Source organism: Cryptotermes secundus, unplaced genomic scaffold (genome assembly GCF_002891405.2).
Source record: "Cryptotermes secundus unplaced genomic scaffold, Csec_1.0 scaffold280, whole genome shotgun sequence".
NCBI lineage: Eukaryota > Metazoa > Arthropoda > Insecta > Blattodea > Kalotermitidae > Cryptotermes > Cryptotermes secundus.
Window position 1 is genome coordinate 1,227,209 of NW_019720566.1, and position 20,887 is coordinate 1,248,095.

Here is a 20,887-nt window from a genome sequence, read left to right on the forward strand (position 1 = left end):
GAAGAATAGAGAAGAATGGAGGCAGATTGTTCAGGAGGCCAAAGCTCACCCTGAGCTGTAGCGCCGAGGGGAGGGAAGGAATACTACATGTGATCATTAATTGCGTGGATGGCTGCCTTGGAGCACCACGTTCAAATCTATGCACTGACCGATTTTCGTGGTACTGTGTATGCAATGTACATAGTACTAAACCGTCTCATCTTCATATGTCGTAACTTCCACCGGTCAGTAATACCAACCTGACGGCCAAGTGAATTTGTGGGGTGGAAACAACACTACGCCTACCTGAGTGGAATCTTAAAAGGACAGGCTTTCCTTACAACGAGCTAACATGAACTCAATGGGTGTAATTAAGTGTAACAGTGACCTTTAATACAGACTGTCTTCTGGGACGAGGCGTCGTGTGGTTTGATGTATAGGTACGAGCTTTTCGGAGGAACGTTCTGTCTCCATTTTCATGGTATCTGAAGACGGATGCCGCACTCGCTATGCTGTGTGATCGTACAATTCTAAAATCTTGGAAGAATTTCTCGGACGTAAGTATAACGTCACAAACTCTTTTACTTTCGGACGGTTCGTCTTAGGAACGAACATTTCTGATCAAAGATGGCAGCTGGTGGAATAAGGCTAGTTTCTTTCTAATGAATATCTAATTTCTCAGACCCTTGAATATATAATGTCATTAGGGAATTCCTAAGATCCGATTAATTGAGGCTTCTGTGTCAACAAGACGCAGCTCTGCAGTAAAAGTGTTTCTGTAACAGTCTGTGCAGGGCGCCAACTTCACTGCTTGTTACCTGGAGCTAATGTCTGTAAGTCCTCAACTTTCCGCGTTGAGAAGGACTGGGCAGTGAGTGAAAGGCCTTCTTGTGTCCAATAACGCAGATAACAGTGCATTATACAACAGCCTTTCCTTGTTCCATACCAAGACATTCTCAGTTCTTCACACCAGTGACTCCAATTAGAAGGACCTGCTACAGGATGATCCAGAAAACAAAGGAGATGGACGGAACATCGACTCCGTCAATTTCATGACCAGAACCTCAGCAGGGTAACCGTTATGGCGCGCAATTACTTGTAAATGTAAACACCACTACAATAATTTACATCGAAGATTAGATAGGGCATGCCACTGACGAAGATTTTCGAAAAAATACATCGTGAAAAATATCTGGACTTAAGAAATAATGTAACAGGGTAAAAGGTAAAAAGGTAAAGCTATCCTGTAACTGGCTGTGAAGGCCCATAGTGTTGTTAAGACGTCGAGGCTCCCATATCTTCTAGACAATCACCTCACAGATGGCGGTAAGGTTATCAGCCTTACACGCCGGGCGTCCTTTACTCCCCAGGAAGATTCCTGGTACTCCTTTCTGTTAGAGGCTGAGTCGAACCAAGGGTCATAGTGCGGCTGGAAGGATCAAGTAAACTGAATAAAAAAACACGCTCATCGGGACTCGAACCCGCGAAAACTAATAGGGAAACTGAAATAAATTGTATCATATGTTTATCTAGCAAAGACACGATTAAAGCCAACTAATGAAATGATTATTATCTGCAATGCAACCTAAGGCTCATACACTGTACACATCTTTGATATTAATATGTATAACGTTAATGAAGTGCTCAAGAATTGATAAAATACAGACAGAGCGGAGTCAAATCTTATTAACTGAAACAGGAAGTATGAAGTTACTAGAGAAATGCTTAGAACGTTTAGAAATTCTTATTTTTACGTTTTCGTGGCATTTCGGGACGTTGAATGATATAATAATATTAGAAATGTTAATGAAATATAATATGAAATGAAGGGCGAAGGCCAAGACCGAGATGATGTGAGGTCGAAACAGATACCTTCAATGTATGAATTAAATTAATGGAAAAATACAAGAAACATATGAAGTTAACACCTGTAACTCCGGCATCGAACAGAGAGCCATGAAAAAGTGTGCAGATAATGGTCACTAATTTTACTGACGACTCATTTATTTGAGTACAAAATGTCAATTGAGGAACTATGCTACAAGCCGAAAGGTCTCGGGTTCGATTCTCATGAGGCCATTGGATTATATCAATTGAAAAAATTAATTACCTCATCGGGAATCGAACCTGTGATCTTCTGGCTTGTAACATTTCTTTTAATTCGCTTAGTGGGGATTGGAGTCCAACTTGGTCCACTCGGCACGGCGGCCACTGATTGGCCTATTGTAGCTTGCCCCGAGTAATTATGATGATGGAGAATTTGGTGGAATGAAGATTGGCAGGGGAAACCGAAGTACTCGGAGAAACCCCTCCCCGGCGCCACTTTGTCCACCACAAATCCCACTGGACCAGACCCAGGCTCGAAACCGGGCCGCCGCGGTGGGAAGCCAGCGACTAACCGCTTGAGCTATGGCGCGGCCAGGCTTGTAACATAGTGCCTCAACCAACTACGCTACCGCGGGCCCCCTCCACCCAGATACTATTAAATTTAAATATGCGCAGTAAACGGCGGTCGGCGCGTAAGGCTGACAACCTTACCGCCAACTATGAGCCGATTGTCTAGAAGATGTGGGAGCCTCAACCTCTCACATCCCTATTGGCCTTCACGGCCTGTTACACGGATAACTTTATCTTTTACCTTAGCAGTGTATATATTCATTTACGCTTATATTGGACACAGTCGTGAAACTAACATTTCCAATCAGTGCAGAATCCTTTATTCTCTTTTACGTGGTATGTTCAGTATTCTTTACTCTTTCCTCCAAACAAATGTAAGTAGGTTTATAGGTGCTTTAGCTTCTACGGCTATTTGCGCCTCTAAACAAATCGTGCATTTAAGGCTGATTATGTTATTCACAGGCAGAGAAAGCGAAAACAGATTCCTGTAATGCTCCATGCCTCAGTGGCGAACATAGAACAGACTTCACGGATTGATTACAGACTCCGAGACCCCACTGAGAATCTAACGAGAACTCAGGAACAGATTTTGTGGTACGCTTGTGTGCTAGCATTGCTGAACAAACGTTGGATTCGAGTGTCAGCTAAGTCCTCACCAAAATAAAGCAAAAATTCGGCATCTTATAGAAACCTCAAGAGATTCTGACCGCACAGCAGGACAAGGTTAAATTCATGCTTCGTATTCGAGATATCGCAGGTTCAATTCTAGTCCCGGATCACGGCTATCCTGACTAAATTATCGTCACTGTTTCTTATTTTTAGTAATTTACTTAATGCTCAAACAGCATCTCTTCCTTCTATGCTTTCCTCTAATTTTTATCCTCTCTATGACCGCCTCATGTGATCTAGTGGTCAGAGTTCCAGGCTACAGATCCAGAGGTCCTGGTTTCGATTCCCGGCGCTACCAAATTTTCTGAGAATTATGGGTCTCGAACGGGGTCCCCTCAGTCTCGTGAGGATAAATGAGGAGCCATTTCAAGGAAAAAGCGGCTTCGGTCGAGAAAATCGAGATTAACGGCCGTGGGGATCCTTTGCGCTGACCGCGTGACGCCCTCAATCCGCAAAAGTTGGCACCAAATTCGCCGACAAGCGGCGGTCACTCGGTCGGTATAGTTCGCTTACGGACTACAGGCTAAGGAGTTTTTCATCCTCTCTATTTAATACTATAAGCCTCTAAACTTTAATTTGAGAAAACGTTATGAAATAACCAAGAAATCAAGACAGACTCTGACACATCAATGTGAATGAAGGTATGATTGACTGCTGCACTTATTCATTTGAACAAAATCGGAAGTTCTCTTCTAGTGGGTAGCACCTCCGCTTGGTAGGAGAATGTCTCGGATTCGAATATCGACCAGAATACTGTCTATCGTGACTGAAGTGTCCGTGGTTTTTCTCAGTCACTATGAAAATTCTCGGAAATCATCTCAAATTAGGCCAGGACAGCTTCTACATCCCTTCCAGTTCAACATTAATCAATCTATCACTGAATTATTGCAACTTTGCCAAATTTAGGGGATAGAGGGTGTTGCGTGGTCAGCGCAACAAATCCCCATGGCAGTTAATTTCGGTTTTCTAGACCGGAACCGCTACTTTTCCATTCAAGTAACCCCTTCATTATCCTCACGAGGCTGAGTGGACCCCATTCCAGACCCACTACTTCTCAGGAAATCTGGCAGCGCCGGGAATCGAACCCGTTACCCCTGGATCTGTAACCAGGAACTCTGACAACTAGATCATAGGCAGTAACTACTTCGAGAACAACGAGTCGTTGTTTACATTCCCCTGCAGTACGGACAATACTTTGTGAGATGTGGCACTGACTAATATTATAATTTACTTTACTACATCTACATTACGAGCCTCATACACATTTTTATATACGCATAAGTACGAATATTCCAACTTGTCCGTCTGAGCGAAACAAAAAACAAATCACAAACCAACGACTGACACGTTGATGTAAAGACAACAATAGAATTTTATTCTTATTTTAAATCATACTTCTGTTTTATATAACTTGATTATTGTATTTTTACGACAAGTGTTTTTATATATTTTAATAATATTGTATCCAATTTTGTTGGTGCTACGGTTCAGTGGTGTGTATATGTGTGTAAATCATGTGTTTGCCTGGCTACCAATAGCCGAAACATGTAGCAGGGCCGAAAATGGTCTGATCATGATATTAGTTGTGCTGTGACGAATATAATAAAGAGGTCGTGTAATTTTGGTTTTGTCGCATTGACAAATATGGCGCCTGTAAGTCAGAAACTAAGTTGTGTGCTGTTCTATACCAAACTGTGTAAAACAGCTGCGAAACTCATAGGACGTTGTGTGACGGCGATGAGACGATACGAGAATGACACGAACGTTTCCAAAGCGAAATAACTTCAACAGATGAAGATGGGAGGTCGGACCGATCTTAAAACTTCGAGAAAAGATTCTTGCCTAGGTGAAACGCATTATACATTAAAATCGTCGACTGACAGTGCGAGAAGCAGCAGAAATAGAATGGAATTTCCACTCGCTCATGCAAGGCAATTTTAACAAAAGATTTGGCGATATACCTGGCCTCAGAGAAATTTGTGCCAAGGCTCGTGATTGAAGTCAGAAAATTCAACGTGTTTCGATTTGAGAAGATATCCAACACGCCACTATTTTTAATGTCATCACCAGGGATGAAACTTGGATTTAACGGTATGACGAAAAAACGAGCCATCGCTATAGAAGACTCTTGATTCGCTATGCCCCCAAAAAGCACAACAGGTGCGCTCGAAAGTGAAAATAATGTTCATCTTGTTTAGATTATCGCGGCATTGTTCATTCTAGGCAGCCAGACGGTTAATCAAGCTTATTATCTGGGAGCTCTGAGGCATGTGAGGCGCTAAGAAGAAAACAACCGGAAATGTGGACTGCGAGAACGTCCCACCTCCGTCATGACAATCACAGCGTTGCCAATTCAACAGTTCCTGGCAATGTAACCGATTCCTATCCTACCACGACCTTTCTGTTCGCCTAACCCATCATCTCCTCCAGACTATTTCCAAAATAAAAATGACCCTGAAAGGAAGATTTAAGACGGTAGAGGACATGATTCGACTATAAAAACTATACAAAACTATAATTTTGTCTGTGGTTCTGTATGGGTGTGAAACTTGGACTCTGACATCAAGGGAGGAACATAGACCGAGGGTGATTGAAATCATGGTATTGACGAGAATATTTGGACCGAAAAGGGATGAAGTGACGGGAGGTTGGAGAAAACTGCATAATGAGGAGCTTCATAACTTGTACTCTTCTCCAAGTATAATTAGAATGATCAAGTCAAGGAGGATGAGGTGGGCGGGGCATGTAGTATGAATGGAGGAGACGAGGAATGGGTATAAGATATTGGAGGGAAAGGCAGAGGGAAAGAGCCACTGGGAAGACCAAGGCGTAGGCGGGTAGGCAATATTAAAATGGATCTTAGAGAGACAGGATGGGATGGTATGGATTGGATTGATCTGACTCAGGAAGGGACAATTGGAGGACTCTTGTGAATACGGTAATGAACTTTCGGGATCCATAAAATACTGGGAAGTTCTTGAGTGGCTGCAGATTTGGCTTCTCCTCAAGAAGGGCTCACCTCCATAAGTAAGTAAGTAAGTAAGTACGTACGTAAGTAAGTAAGAGGATATGATTCGAACACGACAGATGAACTGAGAAGGACTTCATCGCACTGTGCTTCCAACGTGGAAAAGGCTATGGGAGAAGTGCACTGCTGCTAAAAAAATCATTTTGAAGGGATAAGAGCAACTAAGGCGTAGGTCTTGAAATAAAGTTATTAGTTCAAAGTTCCTGGAACTTTTCGAAGAAGCCTCATACACTGTCCCCCGGCGCAGGACCCTCAATATCTTGCGCCCAGAACTAATTCTTCTGGTTAAGTTACCAACATCCCAGTAAAAACGATTCTTTTCATTATAAACGCAAGGTTAAACCGGATATCTTCATCTGCTAGCTAATCACAATGCGAATCTTGATTAAAAATAAGACATCCAGCATTAACAACATACGTCAGGGAATCGAATAAATAAACGCACAGCACATAAAAAGCGTTCTAAATTAAATCGTATATTACTCAACACCATGCTGCTTACTTTCTCCGTAGCGAGGCGTGACTTTGTCCGCCTACTTATTTCGTTGCACGATTTAAACTGTCTGCTGGTATCCAATCTAGTCCCGATATTGTCTTGTCAAGTCTGATTTGAGCTTCCTGCAAAGTAGTTATTCTAGACTCTAGACTAACTTCTACTTTGCAGAAAGCTCAAGTCTAGCTGTGTGGTGCGAATTCACTGTAGTACGTATCTGTTTCTAGACAGACAGGTACCACAATGAGGTTCACACAATAAATTTAAGTTTAGATGCCAATAAGCGGCCTCCGTAGTCTAGGGGTAACGTTCCAACCTCATGACTCAAGGTACGCGGGTTCAAACCCGGCGGAGGTCGTGGAATTTTTAATGGCGGAAAAATTCAGGGAACAAGTCCTCCGGGAGGGACTTTAAGCCGTGGGTCCCGTGTCGTAGATTCACGGCATGTAAAAGATCCTCATGTCTCTAGGAGACCTCTGAGCAAAATTAGGCAACAATTTCCCGCCCAAGTAGTTTCCCATGCCTCTGGTAGATGGGGGAAATATCAGGTACCGACGGCCGACCTCGTTGGCTGAACGGGGCTGATAGCACGCACCAGTACCGGTAGGGTAGTACGACAGTGGAAATTAAAGGGGGACGCACAATGGACCAATAACCCAGCCCCTCTAATAATAATAATAATAATAATAATAATAATAGATGCCAATACCAAATGCCATCGAAATCCAACAACTAGTTTTTTATACGAAATGTGGGAGCGTACAGATGGAATTACCTACCAATTAATTGTCAATATCGTGCCTTTAATATCAAGAACGCACAAATGGTTTAATGGGTATCCTAGAATAGGAAGCTGTGCAATGTAAACGAGTGCATAGCCTTTAGCACAGCTTTCACAAGAGCTTGAGCAACATTTACCATGGCGCAGACTTCACACGCACTATACGATGAAGTTCACACATCGGTGGTAATGTTGAACTCTATATTCTGGTTTCTAACGCCATGCCGTCCGTTGAGTCAACCAGCGTTTCGGAGGAATATAATGCACCCATTTTCAGGGTAAAAGGTAAGCCACGAAATCAAATGATTCATGCTGATTTCTTGCTTAACTTACTCTTCAATCCTGAAGATAAAGGCGACATATTCTTCCGCAACGTCGGCTGACTTTCAAAGGACTACTTGCTTATTGCTTGACCGACTTACTCGTACTCTTCTATTCGGAAATGGAGGCAGTAGCTTCCTCCGAAACGCCGGAAACTTCCATTGGACTTGCACGAGGTCACACCCAGAAGCCGGTACTCTTCAGTCCGATGCTTCCAGAATCATAATTCAAGAGACGTGCACGAGAAAAATCAATATTTTTAGTTTCCAAACTCTGTTTATCTTAACCGATGAATTACCTAACAGCAAAGAGTTTAAACACCTGAGCGTTCTTCTACTGCAGAGTTTTTTAAATGAAGAAAGTTACCGGCAGTCAGATGTAACACCGAGAGGAGATACTTTTAGCAGACAACAAAGTTTTAAAAAACTTGAAAAGGAAATGCAGTATTACGCACATCAGCGCCACCACCATGGCGACATCCTGATTGTTATGTAATGAATTTTCATAGAAGATTATTTTGAAATGCTGGAAACGGCCCAGGTTTCCGTACAACTTAAAAAAACACGGAAGAAATTTTTTCCTACTAACTCTACGGGACAGAATCATTTTTTGGTAAACTAACACTCGCTCAGCTACTCCAAATGTAGTCCGTTGAAATTCAACCGAAGTTTCGGAGGAACAAGTCCCTTAACTTTAACTTAACTTAACATTAACATGGCGTTATAACTCAGAAGACAGAACTCTTTACAATCACATCCCACATACCGATTTATTTGGTGAGGAACATAAATCATGAAGATCACCGTGCAATTTCCTATAGCGTCCTGTCACTCTCTCCTCCTATGTCCAAGTATCCCCCCTAGCATCCTGCTCTTAAACACTCAAATCTAGTATGATCATCACTTGATGCCAAAGACTTTCACTCCCGAATAATGTAACGGGGACACTTTTTTTAGTTTTACTTTATGTTTCCAGATAACAGACGAAAAGACAAAAGATTCTTGTAGCAAGCATTTCCTGAACTCAGTCTCCTCCCGGTTCTTCGTGAAGCACCTACAGTAAGTTACTGCCGTTCCAAAGTATTTGAATTTTGGAACATTTTCGGACACTGCCTGTATATTATGAATTTGTCCTTCGCTGAGGTGGACTGATGTGCATATACCAGATTTACTACCACAATCCCCCCCCCCATTGTAATGGAAGGAAATACACACTTTCTTAAAATATCTTCAACTACTTTCATCAGCAAACGTTTTTCAGTTTTCCTTACAAATCGCCATAACAACTCTGTGTAAGTGAGATCCTCTGCTAATATCAGCAGTGGCAAGTAACTTTTTGCATAATAGGCCTGTCATTATTAGGAACTACACTTTCAGTGCAAGTAAAAGCTATTTTTGAGATAGTACGAAGGTCGGTATTGGTTCACGCTACTGGTCTTCCAGAAATAGATAAAATAAAAAAAATGTAAAGGTAAAGCTATCCCTGTAACAGGCCATTATAGGGTTGTGAATCGTTGAGGCTCACACGTTTTCTAGAAAATTGGCTCATAGATGGAGGTCAGATTGCCAGCCTTACACGCGGGCTACTCTTTACACCCCACGAAGAGTCCTGGTACTCATTTTTGTTATAGGCTGAGTCGACCCCAGGGTCATAGTGCGGCTGGAAGAATTAGATCAATTAAAGGGTCAAATGGCATTACTGTCTTGTTATTATTATTATTGAAAACATTGTTGTTGTTATTATTATTATTATTATTATTATTATTATTATTATTACTGAAACCAAGACAATGAACATAACGCAACAAGAAGGAATATACACATTCGCACTAGGGGAACCATGCATCAACAACTAGGCATCACTGATGATGACCACTTTGGTCGAAACATGTCGTAAAATTCTTTTAAAGTGACTAGTTTTTAACAAGTTTTAATAAATTGTTTCACATAAGACTATAGAACTAATCAGCAGCAGCCAATAAGTTATTCTCGCAAGCAACCAACTGATGACAACGAAACAGCAATTCAGGATTTAGTACTCAGCTTTAGTTTCACACTAGGCGACATGTATAAAAATATTTTATCATTTTTTTCTGCAAGTGGACTGGGACATAACGACATGTGTATCAGATAGTTACCTCACTAAATTCTGAAAAATCGTGCCTAAAACTTCATTTTAAATGTGTGGCAATTTGACGAAAAAATATGTCTTGAAGTAAATTTACATAGGACGAATAGTCCGAATTCGTTTATTGATATAGTCATTGAGAGCAGCTCAGAAAAGTGGGGCCAGTTATTCTGTAAGGCACGCAGTCCTGTGATTCCGATAATGACAGCATAAAAAGCCTCTACCATTTATTCGTCAATCGTATCACAGTAGCCAAATTTTGCATACCTTGTACTCGTAAATACTGTAATTGGGAAAATGACCGCCATATCTACAAAAGAAACTTGTCATTAAAGGACAAGAGCGAAGAGCAGCATCATGTCTCATCGTCATAATGTGAACACACTTTGCCTGCCTACGCAGTTTAGCTCGTCAAGATGGGCTGAGACAGTTTCCCGCCAAAGTGAATCACAAGTCCTCCTACGAAGCCTTGTACGGCAGATCGTGCCAGACGGCTGCAACCAGAAAAAGCAAAATAAAGGGAGGACATCACGACTGCAGAAAGAGACGCTCGTGGCGAACATCGCGCAGAATAAAGAAGCTGCGACCTGAAGACAATGAACCCGCCGCGGGTTAGACCAGCGAGAAGCTGTGAGCCAATCAGAGGAGAGGCCAACGGGTTGTATTACAACGCGGGATGTGATCGTATTGGTCGACTCTTACTGCCAACAATAGCACCATCTTCTGTCCTCTTCTTGAATATCATCAGGCAGCACAATATGGACTCATTTGAGCACTATTTATTGCAAGTATTAAAGACAGGCATCGAAGAGCATCTAATTGTATTTTAATATTTTCAAATACGTTTGGAAATCTTGCTAATCATTTCTGAGTGCGTTCGAAACCATGTGGAGGGCCTATTAAATTCGCTGCGTTTTTTTCATCCATCTGTAAGCATGAAACAACTTCAGAACCCCTGAATTGATCTTCATGAAATCTGGTACTGGGAAGTTTTAATAGAATTTGTTGATACATTTTGATTTTTGTCAAACTCGGAAAAAGAAATCCCAACACCTTATGTGACGACCCACATGAGTTTCTGCGTGTGTCTCGAGCTCAACTCGCTTAAGTACTAGTAGCATTTAGCGGAGGGAAAAACATTTCAGATATTAACAGAAGTAGTAGAGATAAAATGGAACACACACTTTCTGTCCACTATGTACTATATTTTCCGTACATCCCGAGGTTTTCGAGATAATAAAACAAAAGGGTCTCTGTGAGTATATTCTATAACATTTATGTATATTCAGCATTCAACAATGCTTATCCTAACACATTAACATTACAGAATAATGAACTTTTTTTTTCCCGGAACACATAAGAACATCGCTGAAATCTCTTACACTCAATCATTAAACGAAGCTCGTTCCTTCTGAACATACCTTGCAAGTCTATGAGTAGTCCTAAATATGATCGTGCTTCCAATATACGAGTATTTAATTTTTGATCATTATAAGTTAATCTGCAAGCGAACAAATGTTTGCAGCAAAGACAGCAATTAGGGAAGACAGACATTCTTGACTGAGTTTAATCAGGCGAGTTTCGTTCTTTTAATGTAGTGTCCCATTACAATGCAATTTTGGATATCACATTAAACATTTATACAGATACGTGTATCTAATTTTCTTTTCGTGTCTGTAATAGCAGTGAATAATGAAGCCTTAATATTGTTTTTTTTATTCAATGTATCTAGTTTTCACTTCTCGCCAATATTAACTAGAGTGAATAGTTGTAAATGGAGGAAACATATACTTATCACAAGGGAAGAGTTAATCGAAGTCTCAGTTGCTCGGTTTATGTAAAATATGGCACTTCCACAATTACAGAACATCAGTACCCTTCCTCACAGTAGTTTTATTTTATTTTGTTATAAGTAATTTGAAGAACACAGATGTCAGTATCTCATTTATAGTTTCTTCTATGGAACGCAGCTAATAAGTGTACCACCTCTCCAATTTAAACCAAGCACCTTCAGATTTTTATAAAATAATGATGAGTTTAAAAAACTGCATCAACACTAATCGCGTAAAAAGAAATGAAATGTTTCACTTGCGTTTTCATTACTAAAGCTGTACTCTTACTTTATAACTCGACTTTTAATACTGAGTCTTCAGTTTCTCTACATTGCAACTCTACAGCATAGACATAAATGGACGAACAGCCTGTCAAGAAATGGAAGATTATACCTACCCAAAATTATATCTATACACCACGTGGGACAAGAGATATGGATAGACAGAGAAAACGACAGTCTGCTAATAATGAGATGGAACAGGTCACGTATGTCCACTTCATAAATCAGCAAAATTATCTAATATTTAGCCACGTGTACTTCCATTACTCGTAAGTGGCAAAATTGTTGTGGAAGATCGTAAAATCATTGGAAATTTTGGTGATGGGCGACTTTTCCGCATTAGAATCCGAAATAATACCGCGATGTACATAGCCTGTCACTCGACCTATTCTTGAACCAATTCAATCCAATCTACATTATTAACACATATTTGAAAGATCCCTGTAGTGTTTGGTTTTCATTTGGTTTTTCTTCGCAATGCTTCTCATATTGAAATTCATTTAAACTTTATAGACTGCATCCTGTTGTGTGTATATAATATTTAATTGCTTATATTATGACCGTCGACACAACAAGATTATTAAAAGAAGCCTGTTGTGTTGACGATCATAACATACGCAATTAACATTCCTTTCTTCATGTCCAGTATAACAAACCCATCAAAATCGCCATTATTTTGTCTCTAGTGATAGAAAAAGCCTATCATAAAGTTCTTGACATGTAAGAATGTTACTCAGTTAGAAATTACGTAGAACCATAATGCATGACCTCCACTTTTTTAAAAAAATTCTAGAAAGGGAGTATTGGTTGACGATGGAACCAACACAACATAAATGATTTATGAATTTGTGACGTGAAGTGTAGCTTCTTCAAAAAACTTTTAAAAATAGTGAAGCCAGTGAAGTGACTAAATGACCAAAGTTCGAATCCCAGCAGGAACAGACGTTTTCTCTTCACCATCACTTAATCCAGAACGGCTTTGTGGCCGTTTCGGTCTCTGTTCAGTGAGAGTCAGTGCACTCTCTCAGGGGGCAAACCTACTGAAGTGTAAAGCTGACACTTATTCTGCACATAATACAAAGGTCTAGGACGCGTGAGATTTACCTTCATGCTTTTCGTACTAAGCAATCACGTGTCACTTAGGTGTAATGATAGTCCTGCATTTCACTTGACCGGTTCAACTGTCCTAATTTAAGAAAAAGTGGCACATTTTTACTGTTGAAGCTGGAAGTCTGAAGACAGTCTCTATCCCAGAGAGACGAGAGACAGATCGCCACACTCTGCAAAGCTCGTATCGAGTTGAACATGTTGAATAGGACACGTTATTGCAACGTCTGGCGGGAAAGCTTCTCCTAGCCGGACGAAGACCTCTCGGGTCGCTCCGTACATACTAAGCAGCCTGCAGCACACTACAGCAATACAAGATGGAGTCAATTTGCACAGCGCGCCTATAGCCTCAACAAGAAATGCCTCTACAAGACCGAACAGAAAGCGAAGAAATCATCCCTGTGTCTATTAACACACCATAAAATCATATCCGGGGTGCGGACTTAAGACTCTTAGAGCTTTTAGCCTCGGAACTAGGCGGTCAGCTCCACGCGCAGACCACGTTCGCCCCCCAACAAAAATGCCAATAGAATGGGAACCAAAGACGCTATAGACATAATGGCAAATAGGAAACACTAATATCTATATCGGGCATCGCAGCCGGACCGTCCTGCTCGTAGCCGTAAGAAGAGAACTTGAAACCTTACTTAGATATGACATTCAGTCTCAATGCACTAAGCGAGGGATCGCTATTTCCAAAACGGGCCCCGGCTGACCTCACCAGAGCTGCAGACATTTACGCTTTACGCGGTGGGTAAAATAAAAAACGTGTATGTGTTCATTTACTCGCCCACATTCGCCAGAGATCAAGGTTCCGACCTTTGGCGGGATATGGCTGGAACACAGTTCGTCGAAGGCCTTGAGTACAGAAAGACGGTGCTGTCGTGACAGAATTATGTCTGAATTGTGCATATTCTGATTAAAGGGCATGTAAAAAAAAGTGACCCAATGAAAGAGCAGGCCTATATGTAAAACAAAGTACAGCAGGAACAACTCAGTCCGCATAGCGAAGAGCTACGGGTTGAGCGGCCGAGGTTTGACTCCCAGCAGGGGCAAGAAATTTCTCTCTTTTCCAGGGCGTTCAGACAGGCTCTGAGGCCCACCTAGCCTCCTATTCAACGGATACCGGAGGCTCTTTCCTTGGAAGTAAAGCGGCCGAGCCGTGAAGCTGGCCAGTCACCTCAATGTATTGCCAGGCCAAGAGTGGCGGAGCTAGGCATCCATTCCACCATGTCCTCATCATATAGTGCTTAATTAATTATGCACAGGGACAACTTTAGCAGTACCTTTATATGTAAAACACGTCTGAAAAAAAAACAGACGTCTTAAGAAAGTGAGGATCATCCCAGCATATGCGTAGAAGAACTGAGAAAAAGCACAAAAATATAAAGTCAAAATATGCGGTCTCTGGTCGCAGTATCAAACCCCGAAGTAAGAACGATAATCGCTCAACCCGACGTTTGGCAAAATTGAATTTTATCGTTAAAAACACCTTTTTAGGCTCTTATACATCCAATTCCTTCCAGACACGTCATTCCGCGGCTTTGGGAGCAATGTGGCCTTTTTTGAAGAGATCTGAAAGGATAGAAAAGCCACAAGTATACAGGCATACACTGAGCACGGTCGTGACAACCACCACGGCTAATACTAATGGCAACTATCATGGTCACCTTATCCTATCGATTAGAAGGAGCGACAAACTGTCTATCCTAGATGTAGTATCGTCTAGAGGTTATAAGATTCATTTTCAGCTTGTCCTGAATAATAATACGGATAATAACGAAGAAGTAATCGGACAGTCCATATATTACAAAGTATTACTTTTGGTGAGAAATATGGAATCCTGAAAAACTGGAATAAAAGTTTGTTCGACTTTTAGCTACTGTCGATCAAAATACGAGCCTTTAGGTGTTAGTTTCCATGAAGAGAGGATTTAAGATCCAGGAAGCTAGTTCCATCCTGTCCGACTGTTTTACCTCTAAAGCTACTCGATAATTCCACTTGAAATTCGGTACGATCAGTCTTGGGCAATGCTTCTCAGTCTTTCTTCTCCGGCGACCTCTACTTTTTGGAGCGAACAATTTTTTGCGACTGCTTGTGATCTGTTTTGGTAAAAAAAATACGCCAATTCTTCTTGAACTAACATACGTCCTTTTCGAAAACATTACCGCGAACCCCTTAAGGCGCGTCCACATTATCGTGCTCGTGTAACTCGCTATGCTCGCGAGTAATATGGATGATAAGACAAGTCAAGAGACAAGCAAATTTAAAAACTATGGCCAATAAATTAAAATTCGAGTACAGCCTATACACACTACGAGTAAATATACGGATCCTCACGCGCCGAAGCCTGGCGAGCAACTGAAGTAGTGTGGACGAGCACAAGTAAAAGCCAGAGAAGTCTCCCGCCGAGCACAAGCCTGGCGACCACGAGCACGTGTAATGTGGACGCGCCTTTAGAGTCGCGACTCACCGATTACAATGAAAGTTGTTGAGCGGATTTCGTTTTGACACATATAAGCCTCTGTACGTAAAGGCTTGTGTTTACTTATACACCCCAAGCAGGAGAGAAATTCAAATGACAGCTACTGATTTGCATAAATAGACAGGGTTATTCATAAGTCCGTGAAACATTTTAAAAATTCACAACAAATAAACTATGTATCGGATCATGGTAATTCTTATGCCGATTGAGAATTAATCTCTCCAGGTTTTTAAAGCGTCCATTTCCTGCTAATCTCATGGATCTTCGCAACCGTATCACCGCTGCTGTGGCTCTGATCAACCGTAATGACACGGGTGTGGGACGAAATGGATTATTGCATAAATGTCTGCCGTATTAGCAAAGGTGGATACATTGAGCATCTGTGAACTATGTAAGAAAAACTTGGTGAGTTTATCTCTATTTCAGTGTAATAAAACTTGATATCCGTTGCGTAGTTTATGTATTGCAAATTTTCAAAATGTTTCACAGACTTATGAACAACCCTGTATTTTACATACGATACTGGCATTTACATAGTGAAGGGCGATATACCAAATGTTTTAGATATCAGTGAATAGCTTTACAGTTGAAGTATGCACATGAACGAACATTCTAATAACTTCAAGCGAAGCATTTACAGACAATTTGATGTCATACAAGGTTCATTATTTAGAGATATCATACTGTGGCATGCCGCATAAAAGCCAGGATATCTGAGTCAAAGCGGGAACACACTGTTAGGCAAGGGCTAGGTATCCACGGCTCCGTAGCATTATCGGGGTGACAATGAAACAGGTAGAAGCGACAACGCATACGTAAGAGACGTTACCGCGTAAATGACAAACCAGGACTAGTGAAGTTCCCACGGCAACCAATGCACTAGCGAACACGTGAAACGGAACCCTTGAACAAGGTATCTTCTAGGCCGTCCAACTCTCGGTTATAACAGACCAAGAAAGCCTGAATTGAGATTAGAGAGAGAAGTGGAAGAGGAGACCTGAGAAGACCGGATCAGTGGTTAGATCAGGGACTATGGGCTAGTCAGGTGGCATCGTCTGCAAGACTGTATTTGTAAACGAGTTGTTTAATAAAACAGATTAATCTAATCGGCAACCCATTCATTTCTCGTCACGGAACCCCGGACACGTGACAATATACAAATAAATTTGACATTTGTATCGTTTTATGACTGTTGATACCCTTACCTTGAGAGCGCAGAAGATGCACGATTCTGCCATACATGCGTGTCCAGACAACTCTCGGAAACTGCGACGGAAGATGTCGAGATGCCAGAGCACCTGTCGGCAACAAAGAGTATCCTTAATTAATTCCATTCACTGGATAAGTTGACGGTTCAGTGGCTACAGAGAGGGTGGTGGCTTCTAGTACTTGTCACGCTCGACTCTTGCTCAAAGGATACTTCGGAAGAAACTTCAGCTGACTGATATATTCCGCTACAGGTTAGTGATCAGGATACCTCCAATCAGAGTTGACGGAAGTAGGTTAACTGTGACATACCAGCCAGAGAGATTTTGTAGCTTTGTATGAGATGAGTACAAGAAGAGGATATCGAAATAAGTGACCATAATACTATGTATATTTTGAAGTATTAAGCGTGGTATCCGGTGGAGGTACGGAAGGAAACCATGAACAGCTCTGAGTGCTCTCGGTCACTTGGACGATATCTGAATCGTGGAATTCCCAATGTGTTACTCTTCGGTAAAAGGTACAAAGGCAAAGTTGTCCCTGTGCTACACCATGAAAGCGTATGGAGGAGTGGATGTATAGATCCATATTTTCTTGTCCTCGGCACTAGTTGGAGGTGAGTAATCAGTTTCACACCCCGGCCGCTTTACCCCCGGGGAAAGAGCACCCGGTACCCTTTGGATAGGAGGTTGGGTGGACCCCAGAGCCAGTCTGGACGACGTGGAGAAGAGAAAATTCTTGACTCTACTTGGACTTGAACCCTGACCCCTCGGTCGTCCAGCCCGTAGCTATGTTACGCTACCCCGGCTTCTGTTACTTTTCGGTATGGACACAAAACAGCGGTGATGGTAACGGCTGAGGTTGCAGAAGGGGCATATACATTCATAAAGGGTGCTCAAGGACTGAACGCTGTGGAAAGACCAATGGTCAGCCAATTTCGTAATATGAAGACCCTACGTCCAATCCCCGATATACAATAGGATACTTTCAGTATGTCCTCAGTTTTGGTTCATTCGAAAAAAAAATTATAACCGTTCCCTCATGCAATTCTTATAGATTCTTAAATCTAAGGAATAAAAGTACTCGTCCATGCCGAAAACAGGTCCGCGACTTCACAAGTAGGCCGTTTGCGCTCCACAGCTCGAGAGAAAGTTCAGTTCCGGTCATCTTAACTGTACAGAATGCGGACGTTGTGGAAGCTGCGACAGAGATCGCCAGCCACTTTGGGTGACGGGCAGTTACTAGAAACTTGTAATTTATAGCGTGCATTTTAATTTACAGAACGGTGGGAACTGAAAAAATGGAATTACGAACGGCTTTGCATCTGGTGTTCTCACGTCAAGACATTTTCCAAAACGCCATTACGGAACACAGCCCGACAAAAATAACTAATGACTTAATAATTTTAATATAAAATGTCGTCATTGCTTGCTCTCTAACCTAAAAATTGAAGCAGCCGAGGTATCTAAAACGGCCGGAGAGGGACACTGACCACTCACCTCTGTTTACTGTCGAGGTTAAGAATGTGTGGAGCTCTACCTCTACTCACCCATATATCGTAATGGTGTGGCGTTTAATTATGCATAGGACCAACGTTATCTACACTGAACACAATGTTACAAGTTCTGCGACCATCAGCGAACAATTAAGTCATTATTATGCAATTTTAAAATTATGGAGAAAACCAGGAAAGGTGCATGCAGGTATACTGCTTGCGATCCTTGCTCGTTACTCTTATGATACGTGTATCTCAAACGATCACGGTCTTTCTTTCACAAACGGGGCCACCTGTCGCAATGTTTTTGCATAATGACTGCTATCTAACAATAATATTCATCAGTGGTTGAAGAACATAAATCATCAATATTCTATGTGAATGATCAACCGAAATGAACATATGCATTGTCATTTGGCAGTAGTCGTACTGATGGTACTGCCGTCGCCGATCCCGGGGACATGGTCGTTTAAGTTACGCGCCTTCCTGCCTTGCAAAGGCCATGGGGCGATGGTTAGAATCCCGTTCAGAGTACGGACGCCTTCCGAGTTTTGTTTTTGTGGCTTCAGCAGACGGCAGAGTCTCTGCGATGATCCGCCATCCAAGTAGTTCTATTGCTAAAAGAAAACTATCCCTGTAACAGGCCGTGGAGGCCTATAGGGTTGAGACGTCGAGACTCCCAACATTTTCTAGGCAATCGGCTCACAGGTGGCGGTGAGGTTGTGAGCCCTTTATCCTAAGGAACATTCCTGGTACTCATTTCTGTTAGAGGCTGAGTCGACCCCAGGATTTAGTGTGGCTGAGGGATTACGTCAATTGAAAAATCCTATGACCACATCGGAATTCGAACCTTCGACCTTCCGGCTTGTAGCATAGTGTCCAAACGAACTGAGCTACCGCTTGCCACGGAGTACTGCTTGATTATAATTCAGAGAATCTCTACAATAGAGGAGGCCCTTGACCGAATGGGTGAGCAATTCAGAACAACGACAACACGAAAACACTATGATCACATTGATTACGACGATAATAATTAGTGTAAACACAACAAAGCAGGGTAAAGAGAGAGACATCTGGAGCAATATATTCCGTTGCCTGGCAACTAGAAAGTATGTAAGGGTGTATCTTTAACGCTGGATAAAATTGTCCTAAATAAGTCACTGTATTGTGCAGGAAAGATTAGTTCATATTATGAGCCACGAGAAAGGTCTTTACCCTTTTGGCAAAGCCCAAAGACGATAGGTTGCATTAAAGACGATAAGAAGCAAATGAATGAAAATTGAGGCAAGAAATGAAACAAAGACGAGGAGTAATGAGGAGGAAATGAGTGGAGAATAAAGGAAAGGAAAGAAAAGAAGAAAATAAACAAAAAGACGTGGCGAATAGAACAAAAGACATAGGAGGAGGAATACAAAGAAGAGAAAGGAAAAGAATAATCAAGCAATAAAGATTAGGATATGAAGAAGTGGGAAGGAGAAGTACAATAATGATACCGCGGAAGTAAAAAGAAGGTGGAAAAAGCAAAAGAAAATAAGAAAAAGAACGAAGAGAAGCAAATGATGAGGAGGAAAGGGACTGAAAGAATATATGAAGACGGTCGGCGTGAAACTGGAATAATCCGACCGTTCATATTACTGCTCCTACGTCATGTTGCTCATTGTCCCAGATGTTTGCTTCTCCTGATTACTACTGTAATAATTTACGATAAATTTCCAGAGATTTGCTCTGCATATACATGGAGAAACTTAATAAAGCTGTTCTGGAGTGAACTGGCCTGAACAGCTACCAAGCGTTCACTTCCTAAATGCAAAATGGAGCCTTACCGGAGGAGGTAATTCGTGGTCACTAGAGCGTCAGTTAGGATATGGACTTCCAGTTCTGCAGGTACCGAGCCGTGGAGAATGTAAAACACTGTATTAACTACCGAAGGGCTACAACTGACAGGCTTTGGAGGGAACAGGAGGGATACTTTCCTGACCTAGCATCCAAAAGAGTACGCTACAGTCAGCAGCTTGTCTAGGATTCCTTTCCAGGGGTACAGGATTTTTAATCACGTAACAATAAACACATTTCATCACCAAAATTGACAACTGACTGTGCTGTTAACATAAGATTAATCTTTCCTTACTAAAAATTGATGAATGTTGTAATTAATTTTAAGAAAGGAAACGATCGTTTGGGCCTCAGAGAAAATGCTGGAACAGACATAGACGGGAAACAAAGCCAGGAGGACAAATGCTTGAAGAAGAGGACTGAGGAGTAGGAAGATGACAAGAACACGAAGTGGACGTAGATAAATACGAGAGAACTTTTGGTAAAATTTAACATTTTCAAGGCACTTCTGGGATATGACCCGATATAATTTTATAGGCGGTTACCAAAGTTCCGCAGGAACCTGTTTACTTCATCTCATAGATGGGAAGGATTTTGTTTCGTTTCCTGATTTATTTAACGTTTAATCAACTAAGCAGGTTATACCAGTAGCGTAGAATAACATGAATTTGGAAATGGTAGTACTAAGGTAAAATTGTCCCTGTGCTCAACGAATTAAGCACGAAAACGTACGAAGGAATGGATGTATAGATCCACATTTTCTTGACCTCGGCACTAGCTGGTGGTGAGTGGTCAACTTCACGCCCCGGCCGCTTTACCCCCCCCCCCCCCCGAGACAGACCCCCCGGGACCA

At 41.7% G+C, this 20,887-nt stretch overlaps 1 protein-coding gene across 3 annotated transcripts in view; it reads right to left on the reverse strand.

Annotated features, from left to right (window-relative positions):
• LOC111868640 overlaps nucleotides 1-20,887 on the reverse strand; it is a 202,021-nt gene that overhangs the window by 45,903 nt on the left and 135,231 nt on the right. For all 3 annotated transcript variants that reach the window (XM_023859492.2, XM_023859483.2, XM_023859502.2), the window contains one exon: nucleotides 16,706-16,798. In XM_023859492.2, the coding sequence (XP_023715260.1) occupies nucleotides 16,706-16,798 (93 nt within the window). The remainder of the gene's footprint in view (nucleotides 1-16,705; nucleotides 16,799-20,887) is intronic.